Raw genomic sequence first — 14,263 nt, forward strand, 5'->3', positions numbered from 1 at the left:
TGTACTTTTGAAATATGCAAAGAAAAATATACCTTCAAGACTTACTTTTTGAGATAATTTGGTTCAAAATTTGCATATTTGAAGGAAAAACCCTGAAATTTCATAAATAATGACTTTTAAGGAAAGTACCAATACTTTTGAACCAACAGTCATAATTTAACCGGGTTTTTGTAAAATGTTCCCTTGATCCATGGCATCAGCATGTTGTAACAATTTAACGGTTGAAATAAATAAGTATATCCTAAATTCTTTTAATACAAGTGAAATAAAGAAGTTGAAAATATTTTTGCGTCTACACAGAAGTGCAGAAAAAATTCTATCGTTGATTTTTTCTTAAAATTTTGGCGGAGCGTTCTTGAAACAGAACTTGATCGATTGCAAAAGAAAAAACTGGGGGTCCATGTGCTTGTTTATTCAATAAAAGCAATAAACCTTAATTTTTATTGGCAAACGGGACGTTTGCCAATAAGGCGCCAAACTACGTTGGAATAAGTTTTATTCGCAACAACGTCGTGAAATCTTTCCCGCCGTTCACTATACTTCGTTGTAAATTTCAGTGGTAGAGCCAAGGTGGTTTTTTTTTAAACCAATGATATCAATTTCAGTGGTAGAGCCAAGGTGTTTTTTTTTAAACCAATGATATTAATCATTGGTTTAAAAAAAAAAAACATTGGCTCTACCACTGAAATTTACAACGTAGTATAGTGAACGGCGGGAAATATTAATAAAGCTGGCTCCTCGTAAAATAGCATCATATTTGCCAAACCTTAATGAATTGATACGAAACTTGGATAGAAAACGTTTTCTAGTAAATTACTTTTAGAAAAGAAATGTTCGGAAACAAAACAGATATATATAATAAAAAAAATAATTTGCATCTCTGTCCGACATTAGTCATACAATTCATGTAGACAACACAGCTTGAACATAGTTTTAATTATTCAAAAGGCCTCGACATGACAAAATGTGCAACAATTATAAAGTAAGGGAGATGATATAAAAATAAGGAGACATTTGGTATGGTTGCAAAAGAGACAACTAACAACCATAGTTCAAATGACGAAGATAAACGCTATTAAAGGTCACCCTACGGCCACAAACACAAAAAAAAAAGAAAAAGAAAAAGCCCCGACATGAAAATGTGAAATAATTCAAACAAGAAAACTAACGACCTACTCTATAGGCATTACATGAACACAAAAACATACCCACATTAAATCGGGTCAGCTTAGTCAATTACAGTGTAGTATAACATTTCATACAGCAGTCGATATTAGAGCATGAAATTTAATGATTCTGCATCAACAGATAAGTTACCTAAGCTTGTCTTCAGGGTTTTTTTTTTATTACGGTACATATAATCATTGAATTACTTGTCTGTATTATACCTTCAATCTAGGAGTGAGTGCAACCACATTGTTTGTCCGGTCCAACAAATATTTCGTTTCTCATCTGAGAAACTACTTTACAAAAAGACTTCGTATTTGGTCAGTAACTTAACACCAATGAGTTGCAACTCTGGTCTGTCAAATACCTAATTCATGTGTGCCGATTTTTCTCTCTCAATATGTACAAAGAGGATATGCTTAGCACATCAACGGGTGCATTTTTGTTTTTGGTCTATAATACGGGGCTTATAACTGAGTCATTTTAACTGACAATTCTTCTTCATACACTTATATATTCCACGGGTTAAATTCTAAAAATGCCGTTAAACCCTTTAATGTACCGTTTCAAAGTCAGGAACAGTAAGATGCGCTGTCATTATTTATTACGTTTTTTTTTGTCATTTTGTTGATAGTCTCTGTTAAATTTATCCGTACAATTCTCATTACGATTTAGAGTTAGCCAAATGGTGAAGTTACTATATAAATTACTTATGTTTTTTTTTGTGTTGTTGGGTTTCTCTCTCATCGACGTCTTATGTTTTTCATATCTCTTATTCATTTCCAATATGAAATAACAGACATACAAAATTAAGAATGTGGATTTGATTTTTTTCCCATTCGAAGTTAATATAGTTGACTTCCTTATCAATGAATAAATATAACAATTCTCGTGATTTGGCCGATTTCCATTGCAGGTACTTTTTTCAAATTCGCGCAATCGGGATTATGACGTCAGTGGATTTCCGCAAATGTGACTACATCTAAAGCGACGTCGCGAAATGTAATCGTTCTTATTAGAAACATCGCGAAATTACAACGTTCTGATTAACAACGTCGCGAAAACAACACGAAAAGTTTTGAAAACGTTATTATCTGCCCCTGCTACTGTTAAATTACATTTTTACTTTGTAGAATGGTAGTTTGGGTGCCTATAAAGTGCGAAACGAAATGAAAATTAATAAAATGGATTATATTATAATAACGAAACGAAATGCATATATCATCTCCCGTTGCATTTAAAGTCTTAGACTGAATTGTTAATAAGAAGCATTTGGATGATTGTGATGAATCAGTGTTTAACGTCCAGTGACAAATATTACATGCATAACGGAACGGGTGCAGGTTATGGTGTTTTGAATGTGAACCTGTTTTGTACAAGACAGACACGCTGAGTTAGATTTTATACGTGTTACTGCACAAGGAAACAGTCCGCAAGACGATATTTCACCCTTCCTGGACACATTTGTCCTACTCTGAGCAGACAAGTTATTGCTCTTCCTCCTTAATACCACAGAATAGTTGGGAAGCAGAAAATAACAAAATTGCCGGTTATCGATCGATCGTTTGATTGATTGATGTTTAGCACCACTTTCAGTGCTATTGGCTATTTCGTGGCGGTCAGTTTTTACTGGTGGAGGAAGCCGGAGTGCCTGGAGAGAACCACCGACCTTCGGTAGGAAAGTAACAATCCTAGTCAATTAAGATTGGAGTCGAGCACACCTGCCATCTGCAGGGTTCGAACTCACGCCGGGTATAGAAATGACAACCTGCAATTGAGGCGAGCACACCACTACGAGGCTACTCAAGCGGTTAAAACCATTCTGTTTGATAACACCTTATTATCTTCTTTTAAAAGAGGCGAAAGACAGCAAAGGGAAATCAAAACTCACAAGTCACGGATAACAAACTGACAATGCTATGGCAAAATATGAAAGACAACGAAAAAAAAACCCAACAGATTACAAAACACAAAATGAATAACTCAAGTCTGGGTAACACGAACATGATGAGAACCAATGCAATGCACCAAAAACAGGGATAATCTCAAGGATTCAAGAAGGGTAAGCAAATCTTGTTTCACCTGTGGCACCCTTCGTGTTGCTCATGCAAGTACAAATTTGGTGATAAGTCTCATTCGGTGGTGTCACATTCAAGGGAAAGAGGACGGAATTGTGGTTATGACAATTAAAACAAATCCTTCGTCATCTGTAAAACAGATACGGTAATTCATAACGATCAACCTTAATTAGATGTATTTCCTTTTTGCTCTCTTATTAAGATAAAGAAGTATGCTGTGTAATAAAAGTGTTTTTTTAATTTCTATAAAATTCGGTTCACATCCTCTGTGTAGTTTTAGAGGGGCTTGTCAATTAGAATCAGAGAATACATGTACATCTGTCTACCAGGACATGTTTTAAGTCGATCTTATATATAAATGAAAATTGCTTGCCAAAGGCCTTTCATGAATGATCAGGAATTCTTGTGAGTTCAGCTGTATTTTGGTCCAAGTTTCCAGAGATAAAAATGTGTAAAATTTTCCTTAACGGACGGACGGACGGAAATTGATGGTTATAGCTCAGAATGCCTTGTTTGCCAGATGTGCTTATTAAAGTCGGAAGGTCGTCATTAAAACCTTATGAATGAAATGTGAATCAAACTGGTTCTGTTTCATTTCGTTTCGTTTGTTTTTTTTCCCTTTGATTTCGTTTCTGTTCGTTTCGATTTGTTTCGTTTCTATTTTGCTTCGTACTTAAAAAAAGGCACCCGTATAGTTGACTATATTATTCAATCAGATTGATTCGACTTTTTTCAAAGGAGTTATTAGACTTTGACCTTATTTGTGACTTATTTACCATAACGACACCATGTTTGGCCTATTTAAGTACAGCAACAAAGACAAGAGCTCAAAATACACTTTATACAATAAAGTATGTTCCTGTTTAACAATTCTTTATTGTACTCGGAATTTTATTCCTCGTTTTCACAGTTTTTAGGGGACATTTTGGTACGAGGTACTCATCGGAGCAATCTCGTTTGTTGATAAATGTCTTTAAAAAGATCATGTAACTGATAATGCAACTGTAAATAATCATTAGCTACAACCTGTTGATAGTTTACCTTAAAATCAAATGAGAATAGATAGACAGAAGAAAAAAACTATTTCATTATGTTTTATTTGAAATGCACAACGACTCTTTATCATGATTTATCAAGAAAACTTCATTATAAGCTATATAATTAGGCAGTGGCTATTATGCCGCCGCCGGCAAAATAGAAAATATGCTATTCAATCGGCTCTAGGTGAGAGGAAGCCAATTTTGGCAGAATTTTTGTTTTTTTGTTTACATATATGCATTTCTCTTCTTCTTCTTTTTTTGTTCTTCTTTATAATTCAGCACTCCATCAACATACTGATGATAACGTGCCGGGCACTGATTTTACTATGCCGCGCGTGCGTGGGATCTAATTTTTATTTACAGTGAATAATATACAAAAATAAAAATTTAATTTCTTTTTCTTCTGTTTTTGTACTATACATTTTGGTTAAAACTATATACATTGTAGAATTTATTTAAATGTTTAGATGTTTATTGAGAACAGATATTGGAATCTGTTCTCGGAAACTTTCAAGAGTAGTACATTGAACTGCAGTTACTGGGAGAAGGATCCATTGTAAGGTTGTCGTGTTCTTGTATCGGATTGTGTGAGTAGATCTGTCGGGTATATGGCTACAAGATGATGTATGATTTTGTAGAAGAAGATGATGCGTGTTCTTATTCGCCTTTTCTCAAGAGTTGCCCAATTTAGTGTTTGCAGCATTTCAGTGACTGAGCTGGTGTTATGGTATCTGTTGCATGTGTACCTCGCTGCTCTGCGCTGGACCATCTCAAGTTGTAATAGTCCCAGATTATATGTATCTCAAATGCTGTAACCGTTATCTTATTTAACTATATTAGTAATAATTTGATCATGGTCTTTTATGTTGACAATGCACATTTTCGTAGTACTTTTCGGAAGTAAATGTTAAAATTCACTCTTTACCATGTTTACGAAGAACCGGATAAATAACAAATTCACTATATTGCCGGCGCCGGCGAAATATCTATGGCTATAGAAATATAGTTTTTGCCGGCTTTAATCGGAACCGGAAAAATAGCATATTTTCAATTTGCCCGGCGGCAAAATAGCCACTGCCATATAATTAATTCGAATAATTCCATCTCTCTTCGTGTCCGATTTTCTGAGAATCTCCCATGCGATGCAGCCATGGTAGATCAGTGGTTTATAACGACTGGATTATTAGGGTTACTTATATATAATAGATATTTTAAAGACATCAATCTTGATTGCACATTGAAAAATACGGAGCTACTAAATCCAAAGCTTTTTTCATACACCAATTTTTGAAGCGCCTCAAAAGGATACTTTTTTTCAAATTTCATCCTAGCCCCCCCCCACCAAATAAAAATCTTCTTCTTCTTCTTCCAAATACTGCCCACATTCAACATGATGAATATATTCTGGCAAGTTGCGCATGATTAAAAACAGGTTAAAAACAGGATAAAAACAAATTGGTCTGTTGATTTAGTTTGTGGTTTTGGTGACTTGAGACTTGAATATCTCAAGAGACTTTGCTGTGGTGGTATCTGGTGGCAGTTTGTTCCAATCCTTGACGGTGTTTATGAAGAAGGACCATTTCCTACAGTCTTTGGTGGCTGGCTGTAATAGGTAAGTATGTTGTCCTGTCCGGTTTGAGCTTCTTGTTGGTTTTTGTAGATATTTATTCTTGTCTATGGCTACAAGGTCGTTTGTTATTTTGTAACACATGATGAGTCGTGCTTCTTTTCGTCTTGTTTGTAAGCTTTTCCATCCTAATTCATTTATCTTGTTGCTGACACTTGATCTATTTCTATGTCTGCTGGTTACATATCGTGCAGCTTTCTTTGTACCTTTTCAATTTTATCTATGTGGTTTTGCTGGTACGGGTCCCATACTGTCGTGGCGTATTCCATTTGCGGTCTTACTAATATTTCATAGGCATGCTCTTTGATGGATTTTGAGCTAATGTGGAGGTTTCGATGTAGGAAACCAAGGCTTCGGCTGGCTTTTCCTGTGATGTTGTTTATATGTTCTCCCCAATCTAGATCATTTGCGATGGTGCAGCCTAGGTATTTAGTTGATATTTCATGCACCAGAGTATGGCCGTGGAGTTTATAGTCCCACTCGGTTGGCTTTTTCTTTTTTGAAACTGTGAGGACACTACAGTTTTCAGGATGGAACTCCATTTTCCAGAGTTCTTCCCATTTTGCCAGTTTGTCCAGGTCTTCTTGGAGTTTATGGCAGTCGCTGTCTGATGAAATTGTCAAATAGACCACAGTATCGTCCGCAAACAGTCTCACTGTGGAGTGTAAGCCTTCTGGTAGGTCGTTGATGTAAAACAGAAAAAGACTGGGACCTAATACTGATCCTTGCGGTACTCAGGATTCTACTTTTACTTTGTCAGATGTTTCGCCTTCAACAACTACTACCTGGGTTCTACTGGGGGGGAAGCAAGATTTTTCATTTTCATTAAAGCAAGGGACTGATTATTTATAATATTCGAAAACATACAATTTTTAAATTATTTGTTTATTATAAATAATTGATGTATAGTCAAGTCATTATGTACCATTTAATCAGAATTAATTATTATCCTCTGCAGAAATGAATCTCCTATATCCCCCAATGCATATACATGTATTGCATACATACACAGTATAAAAGTTTGGTTGTAATAAGGCTCTTTTAAAAGTATTGGCAAACATGTTTCGCCGAGCGGAGCGAGTCAAAAAATTTTTTGAAGGGTTTTTGAACCGCTGAAGGCCCAAGAAGCTATAGAACAAATGATGCAAAATCATGCCTTCTGGGTGTTCCCCAGACCCTTTCTTAAACTGAAAATGCAAGTTTTGTTTTAATAATTTTATGGCAATATTTTGGTCTCAAAGCAAAATCACGTTATAGATTCAGTGTAAGACTTAAGTTTCTAGGGACAACATCAAAAGACAAATATGCATGATAAAGCAAAAATGTAATTCACATAGTTAAGTCTGTGGCTGCTGTGTTTTTTTAAACTCATGATCAAGTTGATAATAAAATTACTAAATTACAAAATGAATGCAACACTCACAGAATACAGAAGGGCAATCAATGAACAAAAGACAAATAAATAAGAAACATTGAACTCGTAAAATCAGGGGCTACGTCTGAGGGAGAACAGAACTTGCTTCTTGCAAGGCACTCACGGTGAACACAATTTGATATGGAGACAAGCGTTTGGTTTTGAAATTTCCTACATGAGGCATTTGTCTCAATGTAGTTATACGGCCCTGATTTAATAAAAGTGAGGTAAGTGTTCCTGAGACAATTAAACTCAAGTTAAATGAAATCAATTTTCTGACATTTCAAGTATATTTAAATAATATGTATACTTTTATTGTTAAAAGATATGGGAAGTGTTTCCCGATTTTTTTTTGGAAAAAAGATGAATTTAATATGAAGAATCTGGTGCCATCTCATACTTTCGATTAGACCTGCTGAGTTATTTATTTTCAATACATTGCAAGTCAGGTAATTTATTTTCAAACTACCACAGAACAAACCATTTATTTTTGTGATTATCAAGGCTGAGTTATTTATTTTCAAAATCCTCCTGCCCCCCCCCCCCCCCCCCGAATATCAAATGGTCGTCCCCTTAGGGATATTGGCCTATAGTTAGCTGCTATGTATTTCTGGCCTTTCTTATATGCCGGAGTGACATTTGCAGTTCGCCAGTCATCGGGTATCTTTCCTTTCTCCATTGAAAAATTGTATATGATGGTTAAGATTGGAGCAATTTCACTGGCTAGTTCTTTCAGAATCATTGGCTTGATGTTGTCTGGTCCAGCAGCCTTGTGTGGTTTTTAGATTTTTCAGCTGTTTTTCCACTCCATTAATTGTGATGATTATTTGTTCGCTGTCTGGATAATTTTCTGGTAGATCTGACATGAGTTTTTTCTTTTCAAAATCTCGTTAAACTTTACTGATTGGACATGCACCAGAGAAGAGGCTGATTGAAATTGATCATTTAGAATAATTGCTTTATTTATTGGGTCAGTTTCTAATTTCCCATTTCTTCTAAGTGGTGCTACTCCATTTTTATCACTTTTCTTGTGTTTGATATAGGTCCAGAATCTTTTTGTTGGTGAACGGATGTCCTCGTTATCTTCTGGAGTTATTATGTCTTCTATATACTTCCAATAGGCTTGTCTTGATTTTCTTTGGATGGTTTGTTTCAGTTGTTTAAATCTTTTAACATCAGTAGCATGGTTTGATTTCTTTTTCTTTTTATAGGCTCGGTCTCTTCGTCTCATAAGTTTTTTGATTTCCTGGCCCTTATGGAACTGAATTGTTTGCCGCAAACTTGCAGCAGACTTGCTGCAAGCTTGCGGCAAACAAAAAGTTTGCAGGAACACAGAAAATAGTGTTTGCAGATGTTGGCCGCTAGCTGCAAACTTCCGGCAAACATTGCAGCTTTTTGCTGCAAGCTTGCGGCAAATTTGCAGAAACATCAATGTTTGCCGTAAGATTGCCAGAAAGTTAAGATAATAAAGAATGTTTGCCGCAAGATTGCAGAAAACTTTGACCATTCTATATGTTTGCCAGAACATTGCAAGAATTACACAATATTGACTGGGCATGCCTAGTTGGCACTTCCTGGAAGCTAACAATTTGAAATTGTGGCTAGGTCATGTTGATTGTGTTTGGAAAATGCATTTCAAATATAAGAGATCAAAGAGGCATTTTGGTTCAATAATTTAGGATATTTAATATGTAATTTTGTAAGTACAAATAATTCATAGAACTGCATGTTTAATAAAATAATTAATGTCACCATCATACATAATTAAGTAAGATACTATATATATAATATATATGTGTGTTTGAAAAAACATTAGCTATTATAAGTTTGAATTTTGTAACTGCATGATGTACTGTACCATGCTTATTAAAATTAAGTTCAATTCTGTTATGCAATTATTACCTAGCTTTATACCCAATACACATTTGAGATTTGTCCTTTTTCATTTCTTAATACAGGTATACAATGTCATTTGAGAATGACCCCTGCCCTCTTTTTCAAAACTCAAATGCATGTATGTATTTCCTTAAATCTTAAAGTTTGCAAGAATTCTTTCAATGACTGTTTGTATACAGGCAGGAATTCTTTTCATACACAAGAATTGCGGACAGCTCAGCTGGATGGCTTTATCAGCCACCACACAGAGAACCGTAATCATTGAACTTTTTTTAACGTTATTGTCTATGGGGAATTATGACCACTAGCTAAATAAACGAATACTATGTCTATTTTATAAATCTCATATAAAATATATAAATTATAGAGATCTCACCAATTTTTTAGCTTTGAAATGGTGTAATAAAATCCACTTTATCTTGATATTTACTGGTGTCCCTATCATGTTGAACGTCGGGTTCTCTTTTGGTTGAGATATGTTAAATTACGAGGTATACATATTTTATAAAAATTCATATTAAATTCATTTTTTATTGTAAATCAAATTAACAAATTATACAGTATTGGCAAATAATTTTCCTATCAAATGGTATAAGAATCGTCATTTTAAAATAATGTTTACTGTTGTCCCTAAGCATTTGAAAGTGAAACTTCATTATTTATGAATACGATGTATATTCATTCAACTTAGATTGACCGTATTCAAAGACAAATTGGTCTTGTTATTTAGTTGAATTCTCATTTTTATGATGTGAACTTCTTTTCTAATTACATCCATCATTTTAAATATCTAGTTAGGTTTTAAACAATATATTAATTTCTATTATACCAAAGAGTTCTTTAAACATCAAAATTTTAAAAGTAGTGTGGTTTTGTTGACATCTTGAAGAAAAATATGCAAAAAGTGTTGTTTTTTTTTTTCCGTTTTTTTTTTAAAGGCTCTGTCTAATTAATCTTATTTTGATTTGAGTAATTATATTATTATTATCAAATATTTGAATACACAATTGCATGATTGTATTATTGAAAAAAATGTCTACGAAATCTGAAAAACTAAATTGAAATAGAAAAGATGACAACGTGCAATTTTTAATGTTATTCAAAACATACAAAATTTTATACAAGTTTTGTATAATGAAAAGGTATAGGAAATATTATTCTTATCATTATAAGAAATGATCAGAGAAGTAAATGCAAGTATTTTGAATGTATACAGTAAGATATCATAGCATCAAAATCATTGTTAGGATATGCTTCATACATTAATCTTATTGTTTAGTACAAGGATTTGTATAGTACTATACAAATCCTTGTTTAGTATATTCATAAAATGTCGTTTGATAATACAAATGACGAAAAACATCGAGGTCCTTTTTAAGAAAAGCTCCATAATTATCGATCTCAGCTAACATATAAACACGAATGTGTCAATATTTACATAGTATATTGTTTAAGCGTCCCATGGTGCCACGGTAAATCCTTTCCGGTGAGGTATCACTATTCAATACCATATGTTACTATTCTATCTTATCATTGAAGTATTATATTGAAAATATAGTAGTCCATGCAAAAGAGATTGTTGGGAGACCCCCTTTTTTATTTTTTGCAGTTAATTTATAATTTGAAAATAGTCTTTTCACATCAACTTTTTTACCTTGTCTTAAGTGTTCAAACTCTTATCAATGCGATTTAACAATAATAATTTATGTATGTTGCCCTCTTTTCTTATATTTAAATGTTTAAGAGTATTCTACACATAAGAATATAGGGTAACACATATAAAATAATTTTATAAAGTAAAAAAAAATTGAGATACGGCTGAAATATGAACGAATATTTTCAAATAAGATTAATTACAACAAAAAAATAATTATAAAATTAACTAGACCAAGTGATGCCCCGCACTTCACTCTGAAGTAACTGCATCATAACAAAGATAATGTAGAACTTTATCTGAGATTTAATTGTGTCTGGGAGAAACAAATGATGCCCCCGCAGATGCAAAGTGTTATTTTAAAATAACTTCAACTATCTCCCAAAAGAGCAAATATTAAACCCTGACTACATGCACACCTTCAATATATGTACAAACCACTAAACTTTAAGGAGAAAGTCTGTGGTTTTATTTACTGATATCTATGTCTAATTAATGGTAGTGAATTATGTAAGTTTTATGTTCCTAGAGGACAGGAAAATATTACAATTTAATCCACAGGTGTTAATGAGTTTACGTGTTACCTAAAAACGTTGCTGTGTAATTTGAAGAGATAAATTGAATGTGTCTACACACATGCCATTAGTGTATGTGTAGTTCCTGCAAGTTTGCCGCAAGTTTGCAACAAACAATTGCCGCAAGCTTGCAGCAAACAATTGCCGCAAGCTTGCGGCAAATCTAATTTGCATAATTATGTTTGCAGCAAGCTTGCCGCAACCTTCATTTGCATGGTAAAATGGTTGCGGCAAATTTGCAGCAAATGTTTGCTGCAAGCTTGCGGCAAATGTTTGCCGCAGGGCTTATTTTTCGGTAAGGGGGGTTATCCATGGGTTTTTGTCCTTAGTCTTGCATACTTTGGAAGGTATATGCTGGTTAGTACTGCTTTCTAGGTCTTCTTTGAACATGTTCCAGAGTATATTGATGTTTGTCTTCTTGAGGCTTCTTGTTAGCTCCATTAAGTAAAAAAGTCAGTCCCACCCATTCCCCTTAAATTTGTATGCAATTTTTGTTCCAAATAATGATATAAAATAGATTGTAGATTCAAAAAGATCCTTTCTTGTTTAGATATATATATGCCATGTAATTTTTCCCCCTTTTTATATATATGCACTGTACATAATCTTTATTAAAACTCCATGTACTGGTGCTCCTACTCACAGGAGGTCAATACACAGAAAACGAATAATCTAACAACAAATTAATGGCTGCTGTTCCTCATAGCCCAAGTTCTTCGAGCTCAGAGAAAAGCAGGAGGAGCGGGAGAAGCACAGCCTCCAGGGGTCGGAAGAGGAAGTATTTCGACTATGAATCAGATTTCTCCTTAGGAGATGAGGACATTCCACACGAGATCAATAGATGGAAAAGTTTCGATTTAGATCCTTTAGGCATATACTTCAATAGAACATTTGAAGATGGCCCAACTTGTATGTTTGACGTTTTAGCCAAAAGTGAACTTCCATTTGAAGCAAATCCGCTGGCGAAGGAAACTCTCGATGCATTGAAAAGCAAACTGACTTTTGATTTACCTCCTTTGGATGGACTTCCAAGGTGGTCAATGAATTACGCTAGTTCTCTCATCAACCAGTTGTACAAGAACACTGCTTTGTTAAGACAGTCGGTATCAACAAATGACAATATGCTGTAAGTATTTATTATTATGTGCTGTCGGAATAATGGGATGTCAAAATAATGGTTGTCGGAGTAACAGGATATCACCATGATCACCATTATTTTGTGGGGTTGCCCCTCTATTCCGACACCCCATTGGTCCGACACCTTATTGGTCCGACACCCCATTAGTCAGACACCCCAATAGTCCAACACAAGCTGTAATTGAAAATCTACTTCATACAAACAAACGGAAAAGACAGCACTTCCCAACATGTACATGATGTACATGTATGTAAGATATACCATTATCCTATAAATATAAGGCAATAAACAACCTTGCAATATTTTGCTTTATAAATTGCTATGGAGTGAATATTGACCAAAATTCAAAGTTTGACCTAGCTCTTTCAAAAAACCCGCTACGCTAAAAAGGAATTTGATTGATTGATTGTTGTTTTCTTCACGTCCAGTGTCAAATAATTCATGCATGGACATGTTAACCCTTTCACCGATAGCTGCCCCAACAGAAGCTACTCTGAGACGATGGCTTCCCTGGCTACTATGACTCAAGTGGGAGATCTTCATAATAAATATCAATAAAAACTAGTGTGTAGTTATTTTTGTCTTCATTTCATTCTCTAACACTATGTTCACAGTTTTGTTCATGTTTTGATAATTGTTTCTTCATAAAAAATTAAAATTTTCAAATTTTTGGCATTATTTATGTGGAATTCTCAAAATTCTACTTTTTGACCTAAATCATAATTTTTTAACCCAAAACGGTATAAGTTTGAAAAATTGAATGAGGCTGAACAAATTCCTTACACTGAACGATGTCCATTCCAAGTGTTTTGTACATAAAACGGCATTTTATGTCAAAAAAGTATACATGTACTAGTCTGGCTTCAATTCTTTCATATTCTTTAAAAAAATGTTCCCTATTTCAAATTCTCGTAAATTCCGTGAATTTCATCTGATTTTGACAGGGTTTTCAACAAACGGAAGCGCCATGTTTACTCTTGCATCCGGGTATCAACAAAGAAAGATAACTCATGTTTGCCATGTTTTGAGCGGGAAATGTAAACTTTTTCAGACCGAACGTGGCTGCGTATTTATACACCCAGCATAACTAAAGGACGCCCCACTTGGCAAGGGGTTTACTTTATCGAAAAATAAAAAAACAAAAGTTAACATATTTTTATACACAAGTCATCCTTGAGGGTGAGGAAAATTTGGAATTTGAAGAACAGTCTCTCGTCATAAAGAAAATGTACAAACTGTGATATAATCTCTGGAACTGTCAAACTAAAAAGATTTCATTAACAAACAAACAAAAACTTATATTATCCATGTTATCCAAACATGTTGGTTTCCATCTCCACCGAACTTGAATTTAAAAATCGAAACTTAATAAGATATAATGAAAGTCAAAATATCCGTAATCATGGTAATGAAATTGAACAATTGATTATATTTGGTTCTTTATTGAATGCTTTATTATGGTTGTTAAACTCAATTAACAGTCAGAGCTCTGACATAAACAAGTCAGAATAAAATGACTTCCATAGGTCAGATATAATTTGATGTAAGTGTTGTCTCCCTTCTTGCACTCAACAGAATATGACTTGTACAGGTCAGTTTATGTCAGACTTTAATTTATCATAAAATGACTTCCACAGGTCAGCTTTTGCACAAAATATTGTGACTTAATATCTT

The 14,263-nt window shown here is 34.2% G+C and overlaps 1 protein-coding gene across 1 annotated transcript in view; it reads left to right on the plus strand.

Annotated features, from left to right (window-relative positions):
- Positions 1-12,129: 12,129 nt before the first annotated feature.
- Positions 12,130-14,263, plus strand: part of LOC127722186 (uncharacterized) — a 30,997-nt gene continuing 28,863 nt past the window's right edge. The window contains exon 1 of the mRNA XM_052229080.1: positions 12,130-12,577. Within this exon, the coding sequence (XP_052085040.1) occupies positions 12,138-12,577 (440 nt within the window). The 5' untranslated portion in view covers positions 12,130-12,137. The remainder of the gene's footprint in view (positions 12,578-14,263) is intronic.

This window comes from Mytilus californianus, unplaced genomic scaffold (genome assembly GCF_021869535.1).
Source record: "Mytilus californianus isolate M0D057914Y unplaced genomic scaffold, xbMytCali1.0.p SCAF_12, whole genome shotgun sequence".
NCBI classification, from domain to species: Eukaryota; Metazoa; Mollusca; class Bivalvia; order Mytilida; family Mytilidae; genus Mytilus; species Mytilus californianus.